The 22,033-nt window shown below is 40.0% G+C and overlaps 1 protein-coding gene across 1 annotated transcript in view; it reads left to right on the plus strand.

The window, feature by feature from the left end:
• Positions 1 to 22,033, plus strand: part of SORCS3 (sortilin related VPS10 domain containing receptor 3) — a 638,571-nt gene that overhangs the window by 508,976 nt on the left and 107,562 nt on the right. The window contains exons 9-11 of the mRNA XM_056120660.1: positions 5,566 to 5,745; positions 15,760 to 15,906; positions 17,809 to 17,911. Of these exons, the coding sequence (XP_055976635.1) occupies positions 5,566 to 5,745; positions 15,760 to 15,906; positions 17,809 to 17,911 (430 nt within the window). The remainder of the gene's footprint in view (positions 1 to 5,565; positions 5,746 to 15,759; positions 15,907 to 17,808; positions 17,912 to 22,033) is intronic.

Consider the following 22,033-nt stretch of genomic DNA (forward strand, 5'->3'; position numbering starts at 1 on the left):
CTCCCTGCCAGGAGAACCCATGGTCTGAAGCTTACCACAACTGGTGGCGGGTTGGGGAGGAGTGGGAAGTGGGAAGACAGTTAGAAGAGAAAAAAGACCACTATGATGATAGTTAGAAATGATCACTCTGAACAAGAACTGAGTGCTGAAAAGTGCTAAAGGGATATACATGATAAACTTTCAGTGCCTGTGTTGTAAACCATAATGCCCAAAGGAAAGACAAGTGGGAGAGTGATAGTGAATGAGAGATACAGAGAGGGAGAGGGAAAGGGAGAGGGAGAGAGAGAGGGGGAGAAGAAGAGAGAGAGAGAGGCAAGTATCTACCATAGAGGCAGGCTGAGGTTGTATGGGTGGTGGTAGGAGGGAAACTGAGACATTGGTAGTAGAAAACATACACAGGTGAAGGGATGGGTGTTAGAACACTTTATGACTGAAACTCAATCATGAACAACTTTGCATCTATGCATCTCACAGTGATTCAATAATTGTTTAATTAAAAGATATCTTCCTCTCTGTCCCTAGTATTTCCCCACTTAGATCAGCATTTCACCGTATTTGCACAAATTATGTGATTATAGTGAGCCTAAACTTTTCCAATCAAATCTTTGTAAATCCTTTCTTCCTCCTGCTAGCTAGTATCTTCCTCCTGCTAGCTAGTATCATGCTAGCTTTGTGCTTCCTTCTTAGTATAACTTAATAGTCCTATGCAAAATTTCTGATGTGTCCATTCTCTATCTTCACATTCTTAGAGAAAAACTGTTTAAGCTATTCCATCTTTCCCTGTACACCCTGTACACCCTTGTACACCCTTTATTCCTACCACCATTTGGAGTATTATTAGAGCACTTGTAGTTATAAAAGATCAGGAAAATATATGATGATCATGAACTGGGCCTCTTTTTGAGGTCAGGTTCTATGTTTTATTTCTCACTATTTCTGCTAGAAGGTCTGTCACATGGCATACATTGAGTAATATATGTGTTCCTTTAATATATGAAGCTATGTTAAATCTCGATTATAAAAAAAGCATTTAAATAAAAAGAAGTTAAACCATTACACATCTAGGAAGTCACATGTTTAGGTATTCCAAAAGCATTTAGGAATCTACGAATCTCTCAAATCACTCTTCTTAATTGAACTAGAGGAACCATATATATATATATATATATATATATATATATATATATCACTTAATCACTTAACTTCCCGTTAGTCTTCGATTTGCTCGAACTGGCGCCAGTAACGTCTCCATTCGTCCCTGTTGCATGCCAGTGTAGCCCAATGGCATCTGTTTGCTCTGGGATCACGAAGAGCCTCAAATCGATCGTTTATGATCTTATATATATATATATATATATATGTATATGTATATGGGTTGGAGCGATAGCACAGCAGGTAGGGCGTTTGCCTTGCACACAGCCAACCCGTCCAACTTGAGTTTGATTCCTTTGCCCCTCTCGGAGAGCCCGGCAAGCTACCAATTGTATCTCACCCACATGGCAAAGCCTGGCAAGCTACCTGTGATGTATTCGATATGCCAAACACAGTAACAACAAGTCTCGCAATTGAGTCATTACTGGGCCCATTCAAGCAAATTGATGAACAATGGGAGAACAGTGCAGAACAGTGATATATATATATATATATATATACATATATATATGTATATATATCAGAGGTTATATCCAAATATAACCACCTATGCAATAATGTCTGATGTTCTCACTTTCTTTTTTTTTAAATTTTGGAGTCACATCTGGTGGTGCTTAGGGGCTCTCCTGATTCGTCACTTAGGAATTTCTCGTGTCATGGCTCAGGGACCATGTGGGATGCCACATAAAAGACAAGTGTCCTCCTGCTATACTGTGGCTGTAGCCCCTGCTCTCTAAATTCCAAGTTGAGCCAAGTCCCAGTCAGAATTTACTCTTGCTGCATGTCCTTCCATTCATTTCTCTCTTTGTCAAGGAAGTTCTGCCTGCATGTTTTCAGGACCCTAGAGGATATTTTAATAAAGAGATGATATATGCTTTAAGTTTGGATTGATGAACAAATGATTTGAAAAAGTAAACTTATATACTATTTGGATTTCTATCAGAAAAATTTTAATTAGTAATGATTTTCCTTGTTTTCAACAACTTCTGGTTGACTATGAGTCAACCATAAACACTACTATGGAGAGAAGTCACAGTTCAAAGCATTTTCAAAGAGTGATTTCCCAGACTGCAAACACTAGAATCATCTGAAAATCTTATTCAGTTTGGTAGGATCTGGATTTCCTCACTAATCCTAATCTCAGCTACTGGAACTCCACTTGTTTTTAAAACCTATGGGTCCTTTTGATGTATTCTGAAATTGCAGTGTCATTTCAGAGCATTTTAACTTCTTAATCCATAGACTTGGGTATAAGTATTTAACAGTATTATTTGTACAAACTTAGAATTTGTCAAGCAGATATCCAAGAATCCTAGAAAGTTGGAGATCAGTTTTTCACCCCAGAACCTGAAATACCTGTGCACCAGATGACAGGGTCCCAGAGAAACTACAAACCAAGATTCATTCCAAGCAAATCTCCTGCCTCTTCTCCTGAACCATGCCCCAGTGTCTTAAGTTCTTTTTTCCCTCACTTCTTTTACATTAATTCAGTTTAAAATAACTTAGCTCATTCATTTTTATAACCAAAACATCTGGGGAAAGCCAGGCATTTCGATTGCATTTTTAACAGGGTAAGTGAATTTAATCCGCATTTCCTGCAGCTGCTATTTCCCCTCCTACTGGGTTCTTGGGCTTTCATTCCACACCAGCACAACTCGATTTCATCACGTGGTTGTTAAAAGTAAGCCTTATTTCCCTTTCCAAGCGGCTCAGCAGGAGCCTGTAATTCTACAAGGTGTGGGAAGCACAAATGAGCAAGTGAGGTCTTTCTTAGTCAAGGTGACCTAGGAGTTCAAGGGCAAAGACTGAGATTAAATAGAGTCTCTAATGAAGAAATCCAGTACTTGCTTTCTCATTTTTCTCACTTCCCACTTGTCCAAATTAAATGGACTCGCTTCTTCATGAAACATCTTGCATGAATTCTCTGTGGTTCCTACACTGTAGACATGCCACCTCCTTTGGTTGTTGAGATCTGATTTGGAAAATATTGGTAAAATAGGGGTCAGAGAACTAATACAGCAGGTACTGCTCTTGCTTTGCATGCAGCTGATCCAGGTTTGATCCCAGCACCATATATGGTCATCCCAAACCTACCAGAGTTGATCATTTAGTTGAGAGCCAGGAGTAAGTCTTGAGAAGCACTGGATATGGTCCCTAAACAAAAACAAGCAAACAAACAAAAAGTTGCTCAGATAAGGGAGATACTAGCCCCATCTGATTGTTTGCTTACTGTTAGCTCAGGTGTTCATGCCCCTGTTGCTAGTGCTCTCTGCTGCGGTGACCCCCCCTTCTTGTATTTTCCAGGGATGCTGTGACTCTGAGGTATCTGCACTGGTATAGTTCTACTATATTTTGCAACTGCTACATTGTCAAAGATTTGTGTTAATATTTCCTCCTGGAAGTATAAATTCTCTAAGGCCTTGAGTTTATATCTCTCTATACAATGCCTAATCATATATAGAAACTAACTTTTTTAGAAAGTATTTTAATCTGTGAACTAATAATTTGGAAGCTCTCAGTGTTATTTGGGGGAATCCTGCGGGGGTGGGGGGGTGGGAATTCCCAGTGATACAAGACTTGACAATGTGAGTTCAGTGCTCGGGTGCAGCATTGTGGTACAACTCAGACCCAGTACTGAGCACCACACCAAGTGTCCTAGGGTGTTGGGAGCACATGCAGTACTGAGATCAAACTTCAGAACTTGTGCATTCCAGGATGCACTCTAGCCCTAGCACTATACCCCAAGTCCCTGAATTATTGAATTTGATTTTTGAAATGTTTCGCTCCAAGAATACAAACTAAGGTGACTTCAGGGACCAAGAGATTAACATTAGCATGCAAGTGAAAAATCATAAAAATATTTGGGTAAGGAGGGCTAAAACTCAAATGTTCTGACTCTGCCTCAAAGACCACATTCTCAGATATTTGACAGAGATTGTGTTTTAACCAGTACTTGTGAATTATCTTGTATTCTGATCAGAGGACTAAATATTCAAACTACCAAAGCTAATTTTAGTTAGTCATACCACAAAGATTCAAAACATGATTCTCCCACTCAGCCCTACAATCCAAAGTGAGTTGGTTAGATTCTGTGCATCTTAGACTGCTCAATAAAATAGGAATAACAATATTTCACTGTAAAATTATTTTGACTTGTAACTGAAGTAAAATATTTAACTTTTCTGTTGTTGTTGAGGTAACATGGTTTATAACAGTATTAAACTATTTCTCCTTTTCTTTAATTACCCCAATTCCACCCCAATCAAAGTACAAAGAATTTCCATCCCTGTCTTTATTGACAAATACATGTAGGTGACTTTGGTTGGCACCTAAGGGTTATCTAGTTTTCTTTTTAAACTTTTTTATTGAGGTCCCATGGTTTACAAAACTATTTGTAGTTAGTTTTCAGGAACACACTGTTCCAACATCAGTCCCACCAACAGCTTCAAATTCCCTCCACCAATGTCCCCAGGTATCTACCCTCCCCTGAGTGTGCCCCCATGACAAGCACTTTTTTTTCAATAATTATGTTTTACAATAATTTTAAGGGTAGTGTGTCATGCATAATATGATTCAGCACCACACTATCCACTAGAATATCCATTTCACTCCACCTTTGCCCCAGTTTCCCCCCTCACCCCCACTCCCTGCTCCCTGTGGCGGGCTTCCTACTAGAAAAGGCATGAAAAAAATGTATATTTTAACTGGTAGTTCAACTCTTCACTATTTTTTTGAGAAGAATGAAGCTCAGGATACTGAGACACTCAGTACCATAGAGCTGACTTAAAGTAGATTTTATATTATGGCCCAAACTCCTAAACTCTACATTATTCTTTCCTCTATATCAGTGATTTTCAACTATTCCTGTCTTAGAAGCAGAACCTCTCTTAACTTTCATCTAGTATAAAATAGATTAAAATGGTGCTGCTCTGATTTAAGCTGAGTTGAAGACTAAAGCTCCCTCAAATTGTCTCTGTCTTCCTGTAACATTTATTATTGTCCCTGTGACTCTAATGATACCCAAGGAAAGTGTGAAAACCACTACACTAAAATGATTGAAAGCATAAAGAAGGGATAGGCCATTGTCTTCCCATCTGTGACTGTTCTCTGGCATGCCTGCATGTCTCTGTTAGTACGAACACTTTCTTATATCAAAATAAAAAATGAGACTGAAGGAATTCCTCAAGGCCATGAAAAATGATATCAAAGTCCCTCATTTTGCTGTCACTTAGCAAGGAACAGAAATCATGGAGCTCGTAATTTATAGCCTTGTTACAATATAAAATTGTTTAACACTGACTATAACTCAAGCTTTTCCCCAATCATTCCATAAGTCATTGTAATTACTCTGGGTCCCACTGGGCAGGGAAATACGGAGATCAGCTGCCTTCAAATCCTTTCTTCTTCTTACAGGACATGCACATCATCAGCACGGATGAGAACCAAGTGTTTGCAGCGGTCCAAGAATGGAACCAGAATGATACCTACAACCTCTACATCTCAGATACACGAGGAATCTACTTTACACTGGCCATGGAGAACATTAAAAGCAGTAGAGGTCTAATGGGAAACGTCATTATTGAATTGTATGAGGTATGTAGCCAAGAATATCTTGCACCTGGGTCTGTCTCTCTTGTTCATTGATTTTTATCTCATAAACACAGGCATTGAAGTCAGTTGTGGGTTCAGATATCAACCAGACTACTTTGCTATTGTGTGATTCTGGGCAAAGGACCTAAGTTCTCCAAGTTTTCATTCCCTCCCTTATAAAATTGGGCTGCCTATTTACTTGAGAATAAAAGATAATGTATTCAAATCATCAAGTTTTATGATTGATTCAAAAAGCCCTAAAAATTTGCTAAATATGATATGTTTATGTGTCGGAGCATAGCTGCATGAAAATGATAGTTCTTGGCATACTTGTGGTTTCAAGTATGTTTTACAACTATATGCTGCTTCTTATGGGTTCTGGGTGGAGGGAAATGTACTCATTATATACTTTAAATTATTTAGAAAATCAGGTGTGTGAACAAATTTATAGAAAAAGCGAAGCGCATGTCAGTGCTGGAAATGGTTGTTTCACAAAAATGTCACTGGATTCCTACACCTGTGCCTGGTGAGGAACTGAATTGGTCTTAGTTTTTTCTGTTTTTTTTTTTTAATATTACCACTGTACTGAATTTACCTTGTATTAAGAATTTTGATCATCACATAAAGATGTATCTGAAACATCAAATTACTCAATCAAGGGATTTTTCATTGGTTCTAAGGATATAGGGTTTCTTTATATATGTAGTGAAAGTATACTTCCTTTGACAGTACTGGTCAGGGTGAAAGGGTATGCTGTCTAGTGTAATAACTGATTAGAGCAAGAATGTCTCACTGTCCAACATCTCTGAGGACTGATGGTCTAGTCTTGAGGTTGCTCTTCAAGAAAGGGAAAGTTTTCTGTGTGTGGTAACATCTTGGGTGTGTTGCATCCTAGTGACTTTGTCTCTCTGTGGGTTGAATGTGGCCTTTAGAGCAAAGGTTTAGAGCCTGAATTTCTACTCTACTGTGGTCTCTTTGGAGTAGTGCCTGCCAAAGTTTGATTCCTGACACATCTGATCCCCAAGCACAGCCAGGAGTGATCCCTGAGCACAGGGACAAGAGCAATCCCTGGGCATTTTTGGGCATGGCCCCAAAACCAAAGAGAAAGACAGAACACAAGGTAAAGCCCATGCCTTTGCAGTTGACCTCAGTTTGATCTCTGACTCTGCATGTGGTCCAATTCTCTGCGCATTGCTCAGAGTGACTCCTAGACACAGTGCTATAAGTAGTTCATGGGTACCACCAGGGGAGACTCTTCAAACCCAAAATGGATAGATAAATTAAAATACAGATAAATGATTGTCATTTGGCATAACAAAAAACAGTAGAATTACTAGGATTTTCTAAGTAATCAGTACTAAGATAATTTCTTTGTCAACAAAAGTTCCTGTTTGGGAAATGGCCCTGATTTCTCCCTAAGGCTGAGCAGACTGATAGTGATAAGTGAGATTTATTAAAGGGCTTTGGGACACTTATATCTTCCTGTCTGTAATCATACCAGGAGGTAAAATATACCTTTTTAATGGACAATATTTCATATTTCATGGGAGCATTTGGATCAGTGTTCTCTGATTTGAGATCATTCTCACCAAGTGCTTGTCTGCACCAGAGGCACTATAGAGATAAGGGGATTGTTCATGTTGCTGTGGTCAGTTCCCAGTAGGTAAAGAAAACTTTGCTAAAGATTTCATTTCTGCTGAGAAATTTCTTTGTCCCTCATCCTGTTGGTATAATGGGTAAATTTGCCACTGTGTGTTTCCTTGCTAAGAAAGGGAGAGACTGAAACTTCATGAAATAGCACATGAATCAAAATAAAGAATGAATCTAAATATATTTAATATTTTTCTTCTTGTTGGGTCAGTTTTGTATTTTCAGATACTTTTTTCTTTTGGGGGTCAAGGGGGTAGAGGGCGGTGAACAGTGTCATTACATCCATAGAGCAACAAGATACCACACCTGAGAAAGTGACTTTGCTAACATGGGTTTTATTGAGTTTGCTCTTTATTCAGTTTTATCAGGGTTGCTTGTGCCCACCCTTTGTGTTCAAACACATGAGAAAAAGCAAAAGACACAAAGATTCTTGACATCAGGGATGTGACATTATAATGTGTTGGACTTTGGCAGTGGTGGTGGGAGGGAATAGGGTTTCCCTTTTATAAGATTAGAACCAGTTAAGACTGAGCCAAAAAGATCAAAGAATCAACTTCCTTCTTTCTCAAGGTCAGATAGAAAAAAGGCTTGATAGTATTGCCCCCAGGAATTGGGCTCTTCAATCTAGTTAAGGGAAGAAAAATTAAATCAAAATTCAGTGGAATCTGGTTCATAGAACACTATAGCATCACGATAAATAGGATGAGACCTTTGTAGGCAGGTTGCCAACATGCCAGAGATGGGAATGAACTATAGATGTACAGTTCTTTTTCTCAGTGTTCCCACTCTGATTATCAGTTATTTCACCCTGAGGAGGAAGAAGTGAGTTAGTGGTAGACATTTCAAATGTCAAGAATGGCATGAGCTAAGAAATGTATGGAAGGCATAGATTTGAGACCATATGCTCACTAGTCTAATTTCATGGAATAGATACTTGTCTTGTCTGATACAAGAATGAGTGGTGGATAAGTGTTTGGAGTTCAGATTCTAGAAGGCATTTACTATCAAGGGAATAAATTGAATCCTGACACTATCTAGACCATGACCATATTGAAGGTTTTTAGAGGGCAATGCTTTTTTGCACCTGGAGATACATTCTGTAATTTGGAGATAAAACTCAATTTAATTGGTCTCTAGGGGTCATTAGACTTTAACCTTCTTCGCTGGAGATTCTCATAGAACTGAGACTGTGTACCATATGGACAGTTAGCGAAGAGACTATAATTTTCCTAGACTCTAAATGCCCTTGAGTAATGCAGCTGGGAAAACCAGTATGCTTTTGCTCTCAATTCAGCTAAATTAACACACTTTCATAGAGTGTATTTAGTTTGAGAGGCCAGAGCATGAAACTCACAATATACTGGAAAGGTGTAAGTGACGATGAGGAAAATGATTGAGTCTAACTTCTATCAGACAGACAACTCCCCCAGTTTTGAAATCACTTAAAGAGGAAGTCTAATTCTAAGTTAGTAATTTGGGGAGACTTGTAAACCAGTTTGCTTTAAGAATGAATATCTGAAACTTGGGAGAAAAGGCACCCCTGGCATAATCCCAGCACGAGAAGCAACACGAGACAGTTTATTTGAGGTCTCTATCTGTGAACTGTTCCGTGACCTTTGGGGAGTAGTGGGGAATAAGAGACTAGTAAAATGACAAATTGGGCTAGTAACATTCTCTTGCATTTTCTTGAGTGTTTTCCATCTGCCACCCAGACAGTTTTTACTTAAATCTACATAATAAGAAAATTGTATTTGTTTGCCTGGATAGTTCCCTAGGTCAAGGTTTTGCACAAATTCATATTGTAAGGTTAAATATAGTATACCTGGTTTCCCTTCTCTGCAATACCAAAGACATCTTTAGGTGGTTATGGCAGACCAGGACTACTTCAAACTGTCAGTCGCATTTTCACACTAACATCTCAAGCCTCTGGTCGCATCTGAAATAGGACCAAAAATGTGAGATCTTACTTGAAAATTCACTTTGAAAGTCCTGGTACTGGGAGGCTTTGGGATCTAATGGAGATCAAATCCACTGAACTCCCTAATTCTTAATAAGGCACTGGTGTTGTCTGTTTCCCAGACTGCTGCAGTCACTGGCTACAGAGAAAATTTCTAAAATCTTCCTGAAAATACTCTATTTTCATGACTTTAATTTTATAATCTGAGGGAAAAAAATTATTAAAGGCTAAACAATAAATCACTTATTTAAGTTGTTGGAGGCCAGTCAATCAAAATCAGATTGCTGCTGTTAGTGAATTTACTCCAGTGTATTCATTCTTATCCTTAGCATGCTCTTTTACTTTTTGGGGGGAAAGCCATACCTGGTGATACTTAGGGGTTACTCCTGAGATTGCACTCAGGAATCGGTCATGGCAATGCTCAGGGGACCATATGGGATGCCAGGGATTGAACATCGATCTGCCACATGCAAGGCAAGCACCCTATACACTGTATTACCATTCTGGGCCCCTTTGTTTTTTTTTTTAAATCATATTCATTTAACAGAGTGTTCTTCACACCCCCAGTATTTCTTCACATCCCTGGCGACAGTATACATTGTTTTCCTTTAATGTTCTTCACTGGTAAATCAAGAAACAAGTATTCTTTCCAAAAGTCTGATATTGTTTATCAAAACGTACACAGAGCTGCAGCTCTAATACATTTTCTTCAATAGTTTCCTAAATATTAAGAACCATAAACACTGTAGCACTGTCCTCCCATTGTTCATCGATTTGTTCGAGCTGGCACCAATAACGTCTCCATTGTGAGACTTGTTACTGTGTTTGGTATATGGAATACATCACAGGTAGCTTGCCAGGCTTTGCCGTGCAGACGAGATACTCTCAGTAACTTGCTGGGCTCTCCGAGAGGGGTGGAGGTCACCCGGGTCAGCCATGTGCAAGGCAAACGCCCTAACCACTGTGTGATAAGAAACATAAATCTTAATTTAATGCCAGGTGTACAACTGTGCTTAAAGTTGGCATTGCTGAAAAAATGTCAAGTGTGAACTTTGTATACTTTGTATACTTTGATTTGTAGTGGGGAGGTTTTCAAGCAGGGTTCAGATTTTTGGCCAACTGGTTTAGTGATTCAATGCAAGGGCCTGGAATGTGGTGTTGCTCAAGCCCTGTAGTGTTAAGGATTACCTGGGCCACCCTGGTGGCCATCAGGTGCCCTAGGAACATATTTGGTGGTACCTGGTACTACAAGACCACACCTGGAAATACGCAGGGAAACATGTGGTTCTGGAATTGAAGTAGGATTAGCCATAGAAGAGGGATGTACCTCATCCTTCGTGTGAACATTAAAATATTCTACTATTCATGTAAAATGTTATTTAAAAGGTGAAATTCATTATAGTAATATATTTGTTCAACTAGATATTCAAAATATTATAATTTTAGTGTGTGCTTAATATGAAAAATCACTGAGCTAGTTTATATTTTTCCATGCTAAGTCTACAAAATTCTGGGTTTATTTTGCAGTTCTCACACATCTCAATTCATATGCTAAATTTTCACCAGAAATATTTGATCAGCATTTACATTTCATAAAATTTACAATAGAAAAAACATTGATTCACATACCCAAGTTATCCCAAATCATATTTAAAATTTTGCCAATAACTAAATCAGGCATAGCTTTTAAAATTCAAGCTTAAGTTGGTTAAAGTTAAATAAAATTAAAAGCAGTTTCCTATTCTCACTGGCCACATTCCCAGTGCTCAATAACCATGTCTGCTGGTGGTAAATATAATATTGGTCTGTGTATCATAAACAGTTTACATAATTTTCTTTGTTCATTTTTCTCAGGATTTCTTATGGTAGGGATTATTCCCCATTCTGCTTAAGTGAGTGAAGAGGATGCAAAGATTATAGAAACGTGGATCAGATCACAGCTTAGTAGATGGTGGCACAGCCTTTGCAGGAACTCAGCTATTTTGGACTATTAAAGAAGCCACCAACTTCGTACTATGCATATTTTCACATTATTTTTTTAATAAGACATAACTTATGGGCAGTGAATTTATGTATAGAAATAGTATTTTGATAAGTAGTTTTGTGAGTTTTGACAGGGACATGCAGTTGTGAAACCATGTCCATAATCAAGAAACAAATGAGTTCCGTTTCTCCAAAGAGTCTCTGTCACAACCTGTTTGCATTCAGTTTTACTCCTACCCAAAGTCACTGGCAAATATGGTCCCTATTTCTCTGTGTCTCTCCTGTTCTCTCTGTTGCTCTTTCTTTTGTGTTCTCTTACACACTCACTTAGAAAACTGCATTTAAGAAGCCCAGACTGCTGAGTATTGAATATTCCTTTTATTGCTGAGTAACATCCCTTGGTGTGGATATATCCTCCTTTACCCTTATATACCCTCATTGTTTACTTAGTCATCGACTGAAGGACAAAAAATTTGATTTCAGTTTTGTGTGATTATGTATACAACTTCTTTAAACATTCACTATGACCATCATATTGTATTTCTGACTCAAAGCAAGATTTCTAGGTTGAATATGAACATATATAAAGATGTATAAAAAGCAACCACACTGCTGGAGAAGAGACAGCTATCACTGTCTGTACCTCCACAGGATGTATTGAAGTTACAGTTGCTTCACAGACCCATCAGTATGTGGTCTGCCCAATGGCATGTGTCCATGAGTGACCATTATGGGCCTAGTGATATGTCCTAGTGTGTTTAATTTCAATGTCCTGATGCTTAGTTGTGTCAGCCCAATATAACAGGATGGATTAAAAATAAAGCACCATGTGCCATTCTTAGAGTTCTCTTTGCCCATCTTAGGGCTGTTTCCTTAGTCCTCCACCTTAAATGATCCTTCTATAGCCAAAGGGACAGATTCTTGTAGACTCTACAGGGACACAAACCCATACTGACCTCTGTTGGCCTCTCACCACAGGTCTGACTCTTGGGACTGCCCTGGGCCAGCCATGGTAATTGCTTTTCTTAGTAGAATCAAGGACTTCCTTGTCCCCAGGGCCCAGAAGATTGAATAGCAGATGATCATGCCACCTGGACTCAGTGCTCTGCTATGGGAGCATCAAAAGTTTCTCTTTGTTATTCAAATTGGTCCCCAGAGGGAGCATTGGCAGTGCTAGCCTGACTTTGTGCTGCCCCTTTCTTCACATGCTGGTTCTCTTCACCTTGATGGTTCTGATTTCATACATTAAAAAGAAGGATGTTTCTCTGAGGCCCAGTACCCTTCTGAGGAAGAAGAGTTAATTTTTGTATCTTTTTCTCCAATTCTTGAATTTTGTGTAGTGAGGATAAGTAATGTCTTTGTGTCAGAGATAAATGGGTGCATGAATAGATATCTACATACTTATGTGTGTGGGTCAGAGAAACGGTACACTGGGTAGGAATTTTACTGTTTGTGACCAACCTGAGTTCAATCTCTAGCACCTCTGTGGCCCCCAGAGCAGTGTCAGGCGTGGTCCCTGAGCACAGTGCCAGGAAGAAGTCCTGAGTAGAGCTGGATGTGGCTCCACAATTAAAACTAAGATAAAACATGTATGTATGTACATATAAAACTAACAGAAAATACATATGAAAACACATATGTATGTATATATAGGTATGAACATACTTGTCTGCGGTAGTCAATAATAGTGTAAGAATTTTGAACAATTCTAGTTCAAATGAAAAGCGTTCTGGTTCTTTCAAGCAGAAGGGAGACTGTTACGGTGTAATGTGGACAGAAGAATAAATGCCATCAGAGTTGCAAATGAGTTTCCTGCAGGCTTTTCATCCCTGCATCTTCTGTCCTCATTCTCCTACTTTTATTCACGATAATGAAACTATAATGAATGTAATATAAATTATATTACTGATAGAAATGGATGGCTGGAGTGATAGTACAGCGGGTAGGGCGTTTGCCTTGCATGCAGCCAACCTGGGTTTGATTTCTCAGTCCCTCTTGGAGAGCCTGACACGCTACCGGAAGTATCCCGCCCACACGGCAGAGCCTGGCAAACTCCCGTGCTGTATTCAGTATGCCAAAAACAGTAACAAAAAGTCTCACAATGGAGATGCTTTTGGTGCCTGCTCAAGCAAATTGATGAACAATGGGAGGACAGTGCTACAGGACAGTGCCACAGCACTACTGATAGAAATAGTAATTATTATTATTATTATTAAAAGGCCCTCCCGTTGATCGTCGATTTGCTCGAGCGGGCCCAGTAATGTCTCCATTGGAGACTTTGTTGTTACTGTGTTTGGCATATCGAATACTCTCGGATAGAAATAGTAATAAAGAATAATAGAAAATGTCCATCTAAGAGCTGGTGCTTTATGGAATGGAATGATAGCATATTGGAATGGTGCAATCATTTCTTTGAGTGAATATCCAGATGAACACAGAAGCAGTGGAGTGACTAGTAATTCATGCTCTACTACATTGAGCCAGGAGGCAGGAGATGGGGGCCCAGAGTTTCCCAGGCAAGGTCCTAGGGATACATTTAAAACTCTGAGTATTACCTGCATATTTTCTTTCAGGAAGGGATATCAAGCACCCAGCTACATGTTATATTGAAAGGGAGCCAACTGATGTAGGGTTGAACATTCTTTGGAATCATTAACCGGTTATACTGCAGAAAAGACAGTAGCTTTGTTGCTAAAGAGAATCTCAAGGCTAAGATTGATGGAAATCTCCACTGGGTAGAAAGGCTAAAGAAACCTCCATTGGGTAGAAATTTCTAAAGATACAGCTTCCACTCTCTTTGAGAAATAAAATGCAAGTAGGTTTCAAAGAAACACCTTTGTGCTTGGTTTTGAGAACTGAGGGCCTCATAGTCCCTGGGTGAGCCCATGGGATACCAGTCTTCCTGAATGGTCACTGCCTTTATGTGGTTAGAGAAAGAAGGATCCTCCTGGTAGGACTTAGACACCACCATACCCACTCGCCAATCTTGGTTCCCATGATTACCCACTTCTGTTCATAGCAGGAATAGATACTGTCCATTGTTGGGTTGTTGTCCAGTCCTTTCCATGTAATTCTTTTCCCTTATTCTCTTTTCTTTTGTTTTTATGTCAGTTAACATTCTCTTTTAAGGCTACTTGGGTTACTAAAACAAACAAGGTAACAAAAAACATTCATTATTTTGTCAACTGAATTACATCATTTAAAAAAAATAAGTGCTCACTTCTGTGGAATTGCTTCTCTTTCTTTGCATTGTTGTTCCCTCAGAAATGCAATAAACCTAGTGTAGTCTGACACTCAAAGAATAGGGGATAAATGCAATTACTACTATGCAATATCTAAGTATTATCCAGAAGACCTGCCATTCAACTTCTTGTGAATGACTTTTAGTTGACTTCCACAGGCTTGTTCTGAGAATCTCTTACATGCTCTGATTCCTACTAGGGTGTGTGTGTGTGTGTGTGTGTGTGTGTGTGTGTGTAGGAGCAAGGGGTTCTCTGTGTTTTTTGTGAATATATGTGTAATTAACACACTATAAAATACCTTTCAGGATGAGACATGATGGAGATTGTAATGAAAACAAAGGGACTATTTATTTGACATAAGGTGTCATACTAAATACATGTCCTCACTTACCAGATTGCAGATATTGAAGGAATGAATGTTTGAATAGAATTTATACTCTCTCCAGAATTCTTCTACATGCTAAGCATGTTTTAATTCTTTGACACCTTGCTATGTTCTTCATTCAAAATAGCAAGTGTCTGTAAATCCCCAAAGATGGGGAAATTCTGGCAAGTGTGCTCTGCATTATCTCTTGTTCTTTTTCTGGTTAACTGACAGAAAGAAGAGAGGGCGTTGCTGATTCTGTCTGTTTAAAAGTGATCATTGGCTGGCATCCAAATCTGAGGTGATAGTTGTCCAAAGTCACATAGTGAGCCAATGGCTCAGCCAGAGATTATCCTAGATTACCAGACTGGGTCACCTGATAAAACATCGATTTTTCTTTTTTTTTTTTCCTTTTTCATTTTAATCCAGGTTCTTAATTTTCCACCATTAAGTCAATGCTTCCATGCATGGAAAATTTCTCTACACTCCTTCCTGAGCATAAACCCATGTCCTCTAGACAGGCCAACTCCTTCAGTTTTTTTCAACTACTCTTTCTCAAAGGAAATATTAATAATTAAGGAGTAGGTTCGATGAATCACAGGAAAAAAGCAGGCATTTCAGAGGGAACTAGGGGCTCAGGAGCCAGGAGGTGTGAAAAAAGTTTAATTTTTTCCAGAGATTTTGGTATAGATTGTTCCTCACTATGTCCCTCCCTTTTTGTTCTGTGTATGCCAAATCCCCTGTGGAAAATCATGGGACTCCTTCATTACGAAAGGCCTTTTGGCCCAATATGCTTCTCCATCTCTCACCCTTTTTCCTAGGTAGCAGGTATCAAGGGGATATTCCTGGCAAACAAGAAGGTGGATGACCAGGTGAAGACCTACATCACCTACAATAAAGGCAGAGATTGGCGTTTACTACAAGCTCCAGACATGGACCTAAGAGGAAGCCCCGTCCACTGCCTGCTGGTCAGTTTCCAGTGTCATGTGAAATACAGAGGGTGGGCTGGTTACCTGGAGATACTTCATCAGGAGGGAATTTCTCCCATTTTAGGGGTATTAGAACTTGTCTGATGCTAGGTAGGTACCCCTACAACCCCCCATAACTTATTCTGTGAACTTAGTCTATCACAGCTCTTGAATGGACACTTGAGTTGACTTCTACAAGTTTGTTCTGAGAATCGCCTACATGCTCTAATTCCTATTGGGAGGAAGAAAGATATATGAAAACGTGGCTCAAGAGTCCTAGACAGAGCCCCAAAGTGGCGCTGATCCTGTTCACTAATATTGATATGACAGTTTGATAATTGCTTGATAGATCTAATGAAGGAATAAAAATGTAAGCTTGGAAGGTCAGAACTGTAAATCTTCATGGTATAGAAGTTAGTTTCTGAACAGTCCATGGTTCTTGTATAGAATGTTGGAGTAGGCACTAGGTAGTATGTGATACAAGCTTTTTCTCTTCAGAGTCTGTAATTCTAGGTACAGAGGGAAATAAAATAATTGAAAATGGAATTAAAAATCCTGGGTGCTTTCTTACTGAGGGCCTATATAAGAAATTCTTCTCAGTGTCCAGAATTGATTATAGTTTTATTTAGCAGAAAGGTTATCTTTAGCTACTTTTCAAAACTATTGATGCTGGACAAGAGGTCAAAAAGTAGGGATGTAGTGGTAAACAGGATATGCAGGTCTATCTCATTTTTAGTGTTTAACCCAATCGCATTGATTTATGCTCACGGAACTAAGGATACACATAGTGACTGCATGCTCCATAACTGGTCAAATCAGGAATCCTCTACTTTGTTGTCTGTTTTGTTTTCAGAAGTAGGCCCAAAGGACTCACAGAATCCTTGTGCTCTACCACTGACTCATATTTCTCTACAACATGAATTTCTTCCCCAAACCTTACTCATTCTTAATTATATATATATATATATTCTTACCTAATATTATTCACATTATTAATATACACCTTTACAAAAATGCCAACATCTTCTAAGAATACCCTTCAATAAAGGAGGTCTGTAGAGACAGATATTACGTGCCTATGCCCCCAAACTTTTAATTATTGGCATTTTATGGCCCCCAGGGCATCATAAAGTCTGTCCTGGATGCCCCTCAAGCACTGTCCTGGTGATGCCCAGATGGCCAGTATTGTAGGGCCCAAGCAATATTGCTCCCATGGCCTCTAACATTGAATCATCTTTCATGGATGGCCTAAGAGTCCCCAAGAGGAGTGACCCTTGAGTACACCTTGAGCACAGGATGCAATCCCTGAAAAATCCCCCCAAAGGAAAACTAAATAAATGGCAAAAGCATATGATTTTTTAAAAATTTCATATAAAAGTTGTAGATGTTTTATAGAAATTCAAGTAACATTTTAAAAATTGGATGCCCTATTTATAAAAAGCCAAGTATATCCAGACTATCTTATGGAAATAAAGGATACACCTAGACTGGAGAATGCTTGCTTCAGTTTTCCCTTTCTGCCCCTCTTCAAAGCTCCTCGGAATTATAAAAAATAGTAAACTGTGATGATTAAGATGAGAGAGGGGTGAAGATAAGTGTCAACATGTGTGCAGGAGTGGATAGGGAGGTTTTGTAACGTCAGTCATAAAATGTCTTTGGTAGAAGAGACGAGGATGAGAAGAAGAGTGTAGGGGCAGGGATGGGCCTTTAATGGTGCCCAGGAAGCTGCTGATGGGAGCCTCCTGTCTGACACAAGTGGAAATGAGTCCTGCCCAAAGCTCCTGGGATTTCTTGCTCCTCATATCTTGCTACTCTTAAAGCCAGACCTCTGGGGCCCTCTCCCTGGTAGACACAGAGTGTGTCAGCTTTCTTGGTACCAAGATCTTCTCTTCTCCCTTTTAGCCCTTCTGTTCCTTGCACCTGCACTTGCAGATTTCTGAAAATCCATATTCCTCGGGAAGAATCTCTAGCAAGGATACTGCCCCTGGACTCTTGGTAGCTACAGGTAAGGAAGATAATCCTTTGGCAGTTTCCTAACTGCAAGTTTCTTAATTAGACTTTTTGTCTCTTATAGGATTATGGAATCACCAGAGCCTGAAATAATCGTGGGCACTCTCTCCAGAAGGCATGGAGGGTCCCCAAGGCTAATGGAATAACCTAGAAAAAGAGCTGTGGACCTTTTAACTTCTGAGTGAATGTGTCATATCATTCAATCACAGATCTGTTTCCTGTGCTTAGCAAGAGGCCATAGTTCTCTCAAAGTAAATGGACTATTCTGAAAGATTGTTTATAATAGGAATTCTCACTTTAAGAAAGCACAATAGATGAACTTCCACACTCACCAAATGAGATGGGCTAGTTTTCTCTATACACAGAAGATTCTTTGCAAGGGTTTCGCCCCAAAGCCGTTTTGAATCAGGAGGTCTCTGGAGCATGTAAAGGTTTGTTTGCACATGATTAACCACTTGGCTGAGAGCCTGGGAGAAAGGACAGAAAAACTTAAGGTTGCATTGTTGAAACCACTGTCCACTGCACATCAATCAGAAGTGAAGATAAAGCAGCTCTGAAATGAAAATGCAAGTCTCCAGGGCACTGTGTTCTGATTAAAAGGCATTTGATTTACATGCACCTTTTCAGGAATGAGTTGATGGCATAAAACAAGATGAGGGCTTCTCATCTTAGAAGTTGGAACTCTAGTGTTAGGCAATGATTTCTAGTGAAAACGTAAATCTTCAGTCACTTTCTGAGATGAGATATTTTATCACACTGATCCAAAGCATTGTGCTTTTCTGCATATGACTTCTTTCTCCAGACCTCCGGCTGTGTGAACTTTTCAAGACCACCAATGACCTACCTTCACTTTAAAAGGACAGCTAAAGAAGGCTTTGGAATTTCAGTCAGCATCTCTGAACCCCCAAACTCATACTCCTGTACCTCAGATGCCCAGAAATGCAGAGATGAGGACAGCCCCAATTACTATCCACTAGGAAGTAATCCCCATCAACTGTAATATATAGGTTGAATTTCCAAAAGTAGGAACTGCTGTACCCCAGCCCTCTCCAGAAAGCCTACAGCAAGCCCTGGACTTGAGTAGAAGAAACCCTGAAAATAGTGTTCTGTAATAAAAAACTAACATCGTTTAAATGATAGGCCAGATATTTTATGCAAATCTGAATTTCAAAAAAGGAGTTTTTGGGTTAGAGTGATAGCACAGCAGGTAGGGTATTTGCCTTGCATGCAGCTGAACTGGGTTCAAGCCTCGGTATCCCATATGGTCCCCTGAGCATCGCCAGGTGTAATTCCTGAGTGCAGAGCCAGGAGTAACCCCTGAGCATCACTCGGTGTTATCCAAAAAGCAAAATAAATAAATAAAATAAAAAAAGAAGTTTTGTCAAAGTTTAAATAATAATAATGACATGCTAAAACTGAAGGAGTTAATACTCACTATGGTAGAATATTCGGAATACTGCTCTGTGCATATTGCAAGCTCAACATATAACTGGTTTTCTGCAATATCCTTAATATTGCAAAAGTTTAAACTATTCTTGAATCATAAGATTATAATTTACCCCTTTCTTACAATAGAATCCATAGGACATATGTGTACACTCGATATATCTGATTGATTCCCCTCAGCAATCCTCAGTCCTGTCCTCAGAACTGAGCTCTGATACTTAGTAACACTGGAGTGATGTAGACTTAGTTCTTTTGACCTCTGAGCTTCGTTTCCTCCTCTGCATATCAGCGATGTTTTCTACCTAATGAAAGTATGGGAATTAGAGTAGGTTCAGTGTCTTCAAAACCCCATCAGACTGCTCCCAGCACAGAAAGCAGAAATTAGTGTTGGTGGTTCTTATCTGTGATCAGCAATGCCTCTGAATGAGACTACTGTGACATCTACAAATTAACATGCACAGATTAAATTTGTTTTTGAGATTTATTGTTAATTTATATTAGAATTGACTAATTCACTTTTCTCTGTCCCTTGTAACTCTTGTAACTTTGCTGAACCCTGGAACATTTGACATGCTGGCATACTGCTGAAGAGATCCTGATGAAAAGCCAGAACTCGATCCCAGGCATATACCTTCTCATGCCCAAAGTCCATTTACCCTACTTGCCCACTCTCCCTAAGAGGCTGTTTGCTCTCAGGAAAATAATGACAAAGTTCAGTAAGTGTGCCTTTAGTAGCTCGCTGAAAGACGTTCCTCCAGTCTCCCCAAAGCTCTTTCCCACATCCATGTTCTCACCTGCCTCCAGGTGACCCTGGCTGTTCTCCACCACACACACTCTCCTTCCCATCATGTACTGAGATGCAGTTCCTTGGAAGCTGTATGCTGACAGTATACCCTAACTCGGGTTGAGGCCATCTCAGAAGACAGATTCCCAGTTTGGAGAGTTCAGCCATTGCTTTTAGCCAGGAGAAACATGAAGGTTCTACAGCACGTAGAGCTATGATTTCAGACTGGCAGTCAAGCCCTGATCCTCCCAGGGCCTTGCTTTTGCCTTGGTTGATGGCACAACCAAGTGAGGGGGAGTAAGTGTTGTGCCCATGCCTCCCTCCCCTGCCTCTAACCCTCATCTGTCAGCCAGACCCAGCCTGGAGCCCCTCTACGAGCTAGATTTACCCACCCTCTTAACCCCCTGCTCAGGCTCCCTACCATGCTTGCTGTAACTGAAAACCCAGAGTGGCATGTCACTGTCCCGTTCATGGAGACACATTTCTCCCTGCAGTTAATCAGGTACCATCTGCTTCCTCCTCCTCTGAGCCCTTAATCACCCTGAAAGGGCAGCGGTATTAGTAAGAGGACTGTCTTGAACTCTGTTTTCTTTCTTTTCTTTCTGGAATGATTGCTTAAGGAAAAGAGAGGACTCTTGGGATGAAATGGAGCTAAAGCCATGACACTTTGTTCTGCCAGAAACAGCTGGGAGACAGCAGAACTCCATCCTTTGGGGAGAAGTCTCCTGCTCCCCTTGTCTGGTCTTCCTTGCTCCAGACACACAACATCGGGGCACAGCTTCTGTACCCCCTTCCAATGCTCCAGTGGCCTTTTTGGAAAGCCTCCCTGGTTAACTCTCTCTCCAGGGAAGCTCCTTAACCAAGATTCCGTCTCTAGCACCAAAACCCCAGCTCTTTATTTCAGATATTGCCCAACGGTCATTGCAAGATTTAAAGTTTCAAAGATCAGATCTGCATTGATCTTCCCTTCTCCCTTTTTGGTTCCTGTGATCAGCTAACTGCACACTGTGAACCTTCCATTCTTGCTACCATCAAATGTCCAAAACTGGTTTGCTCGGGTTCTGAAAGAGAGCTGAAGATATGGACATAATCTGCTCCAAAGGACATCAAGAGGTGATGAGATGGACCCTAGGAAGCTAGAGCAAATGGCAGATTTGGGGCTCTGTGGAGTGTTGTTATTGTTGCTGTTGTTGCTCTTCCTTCTCCTCCTCCTCCTTCTCTTTTTTTCCTTGTCCTCCTATCCTCTGCTTCCCTCCACTCACCCACTCCTTCCTTCTTTCCCCTCTCTTTTTCATCTCTCTCCCAGCTCTTCCTTTTCTCCCTCAATGACTTCCTCCCTTTCTTATTCCCCCACCCCCTTTTTAGTAGACAATACTAATCCAGCACATATGCTACTTTGTTAAAAATCATACATGCCTTTGGAATCCTTTATATCAGTGTTCGAGAGGACCAGAGTGGATGTTCACTGCCCCACCCCACCCCTACCTCCACCTTCTTTTTTTTTAGCTGCATCGGGTTGAATTCCAGACAGATCTCTGCAGAGATACAAACCATGCCTCTCCTCTCCACTGGCACCTACTGCCAGAGTCCTGAGCCCTGGGGTTATTTTTGGAAGCCTGAGTGTCAAAACAAGTTGGTTAGCTGTGTGCTCCCTGATGCTGATGAGAGCTTGACAAGCTGGAGCCTGGCTTTAATTTCTCATTTTGAAACATTAAATGTCAGGAGCTCAATTAACATTTTCATTATTGCATTTTTATTGTGCTCTTATTTAGGCTACAGATGTGTGGGAGCTAACATTCCCTTCCTGCTGTTTTTTTTAAAGAAAAAATATTGGTTGAAATGATGAATTCTTACAGGTTCATGGTCCTTTCCTGGTTCTTGATACCT

Source organism: Sorex fumeus, unplaced genomic scaffold (assembly GCF_029834395.1).
Source record: "Sorex fumeus unplaced genomic scaffold, SorFum_2.1 ptg000043l, whole genome shotgun sequence".
Classification (NCBI taxonomy): domain Eukaryota; kingdom Metazoa; phylum Chordata; class Mammalia; order Eulipotyphla; family Soricidae; genus Sorex; species Sorex fumeus.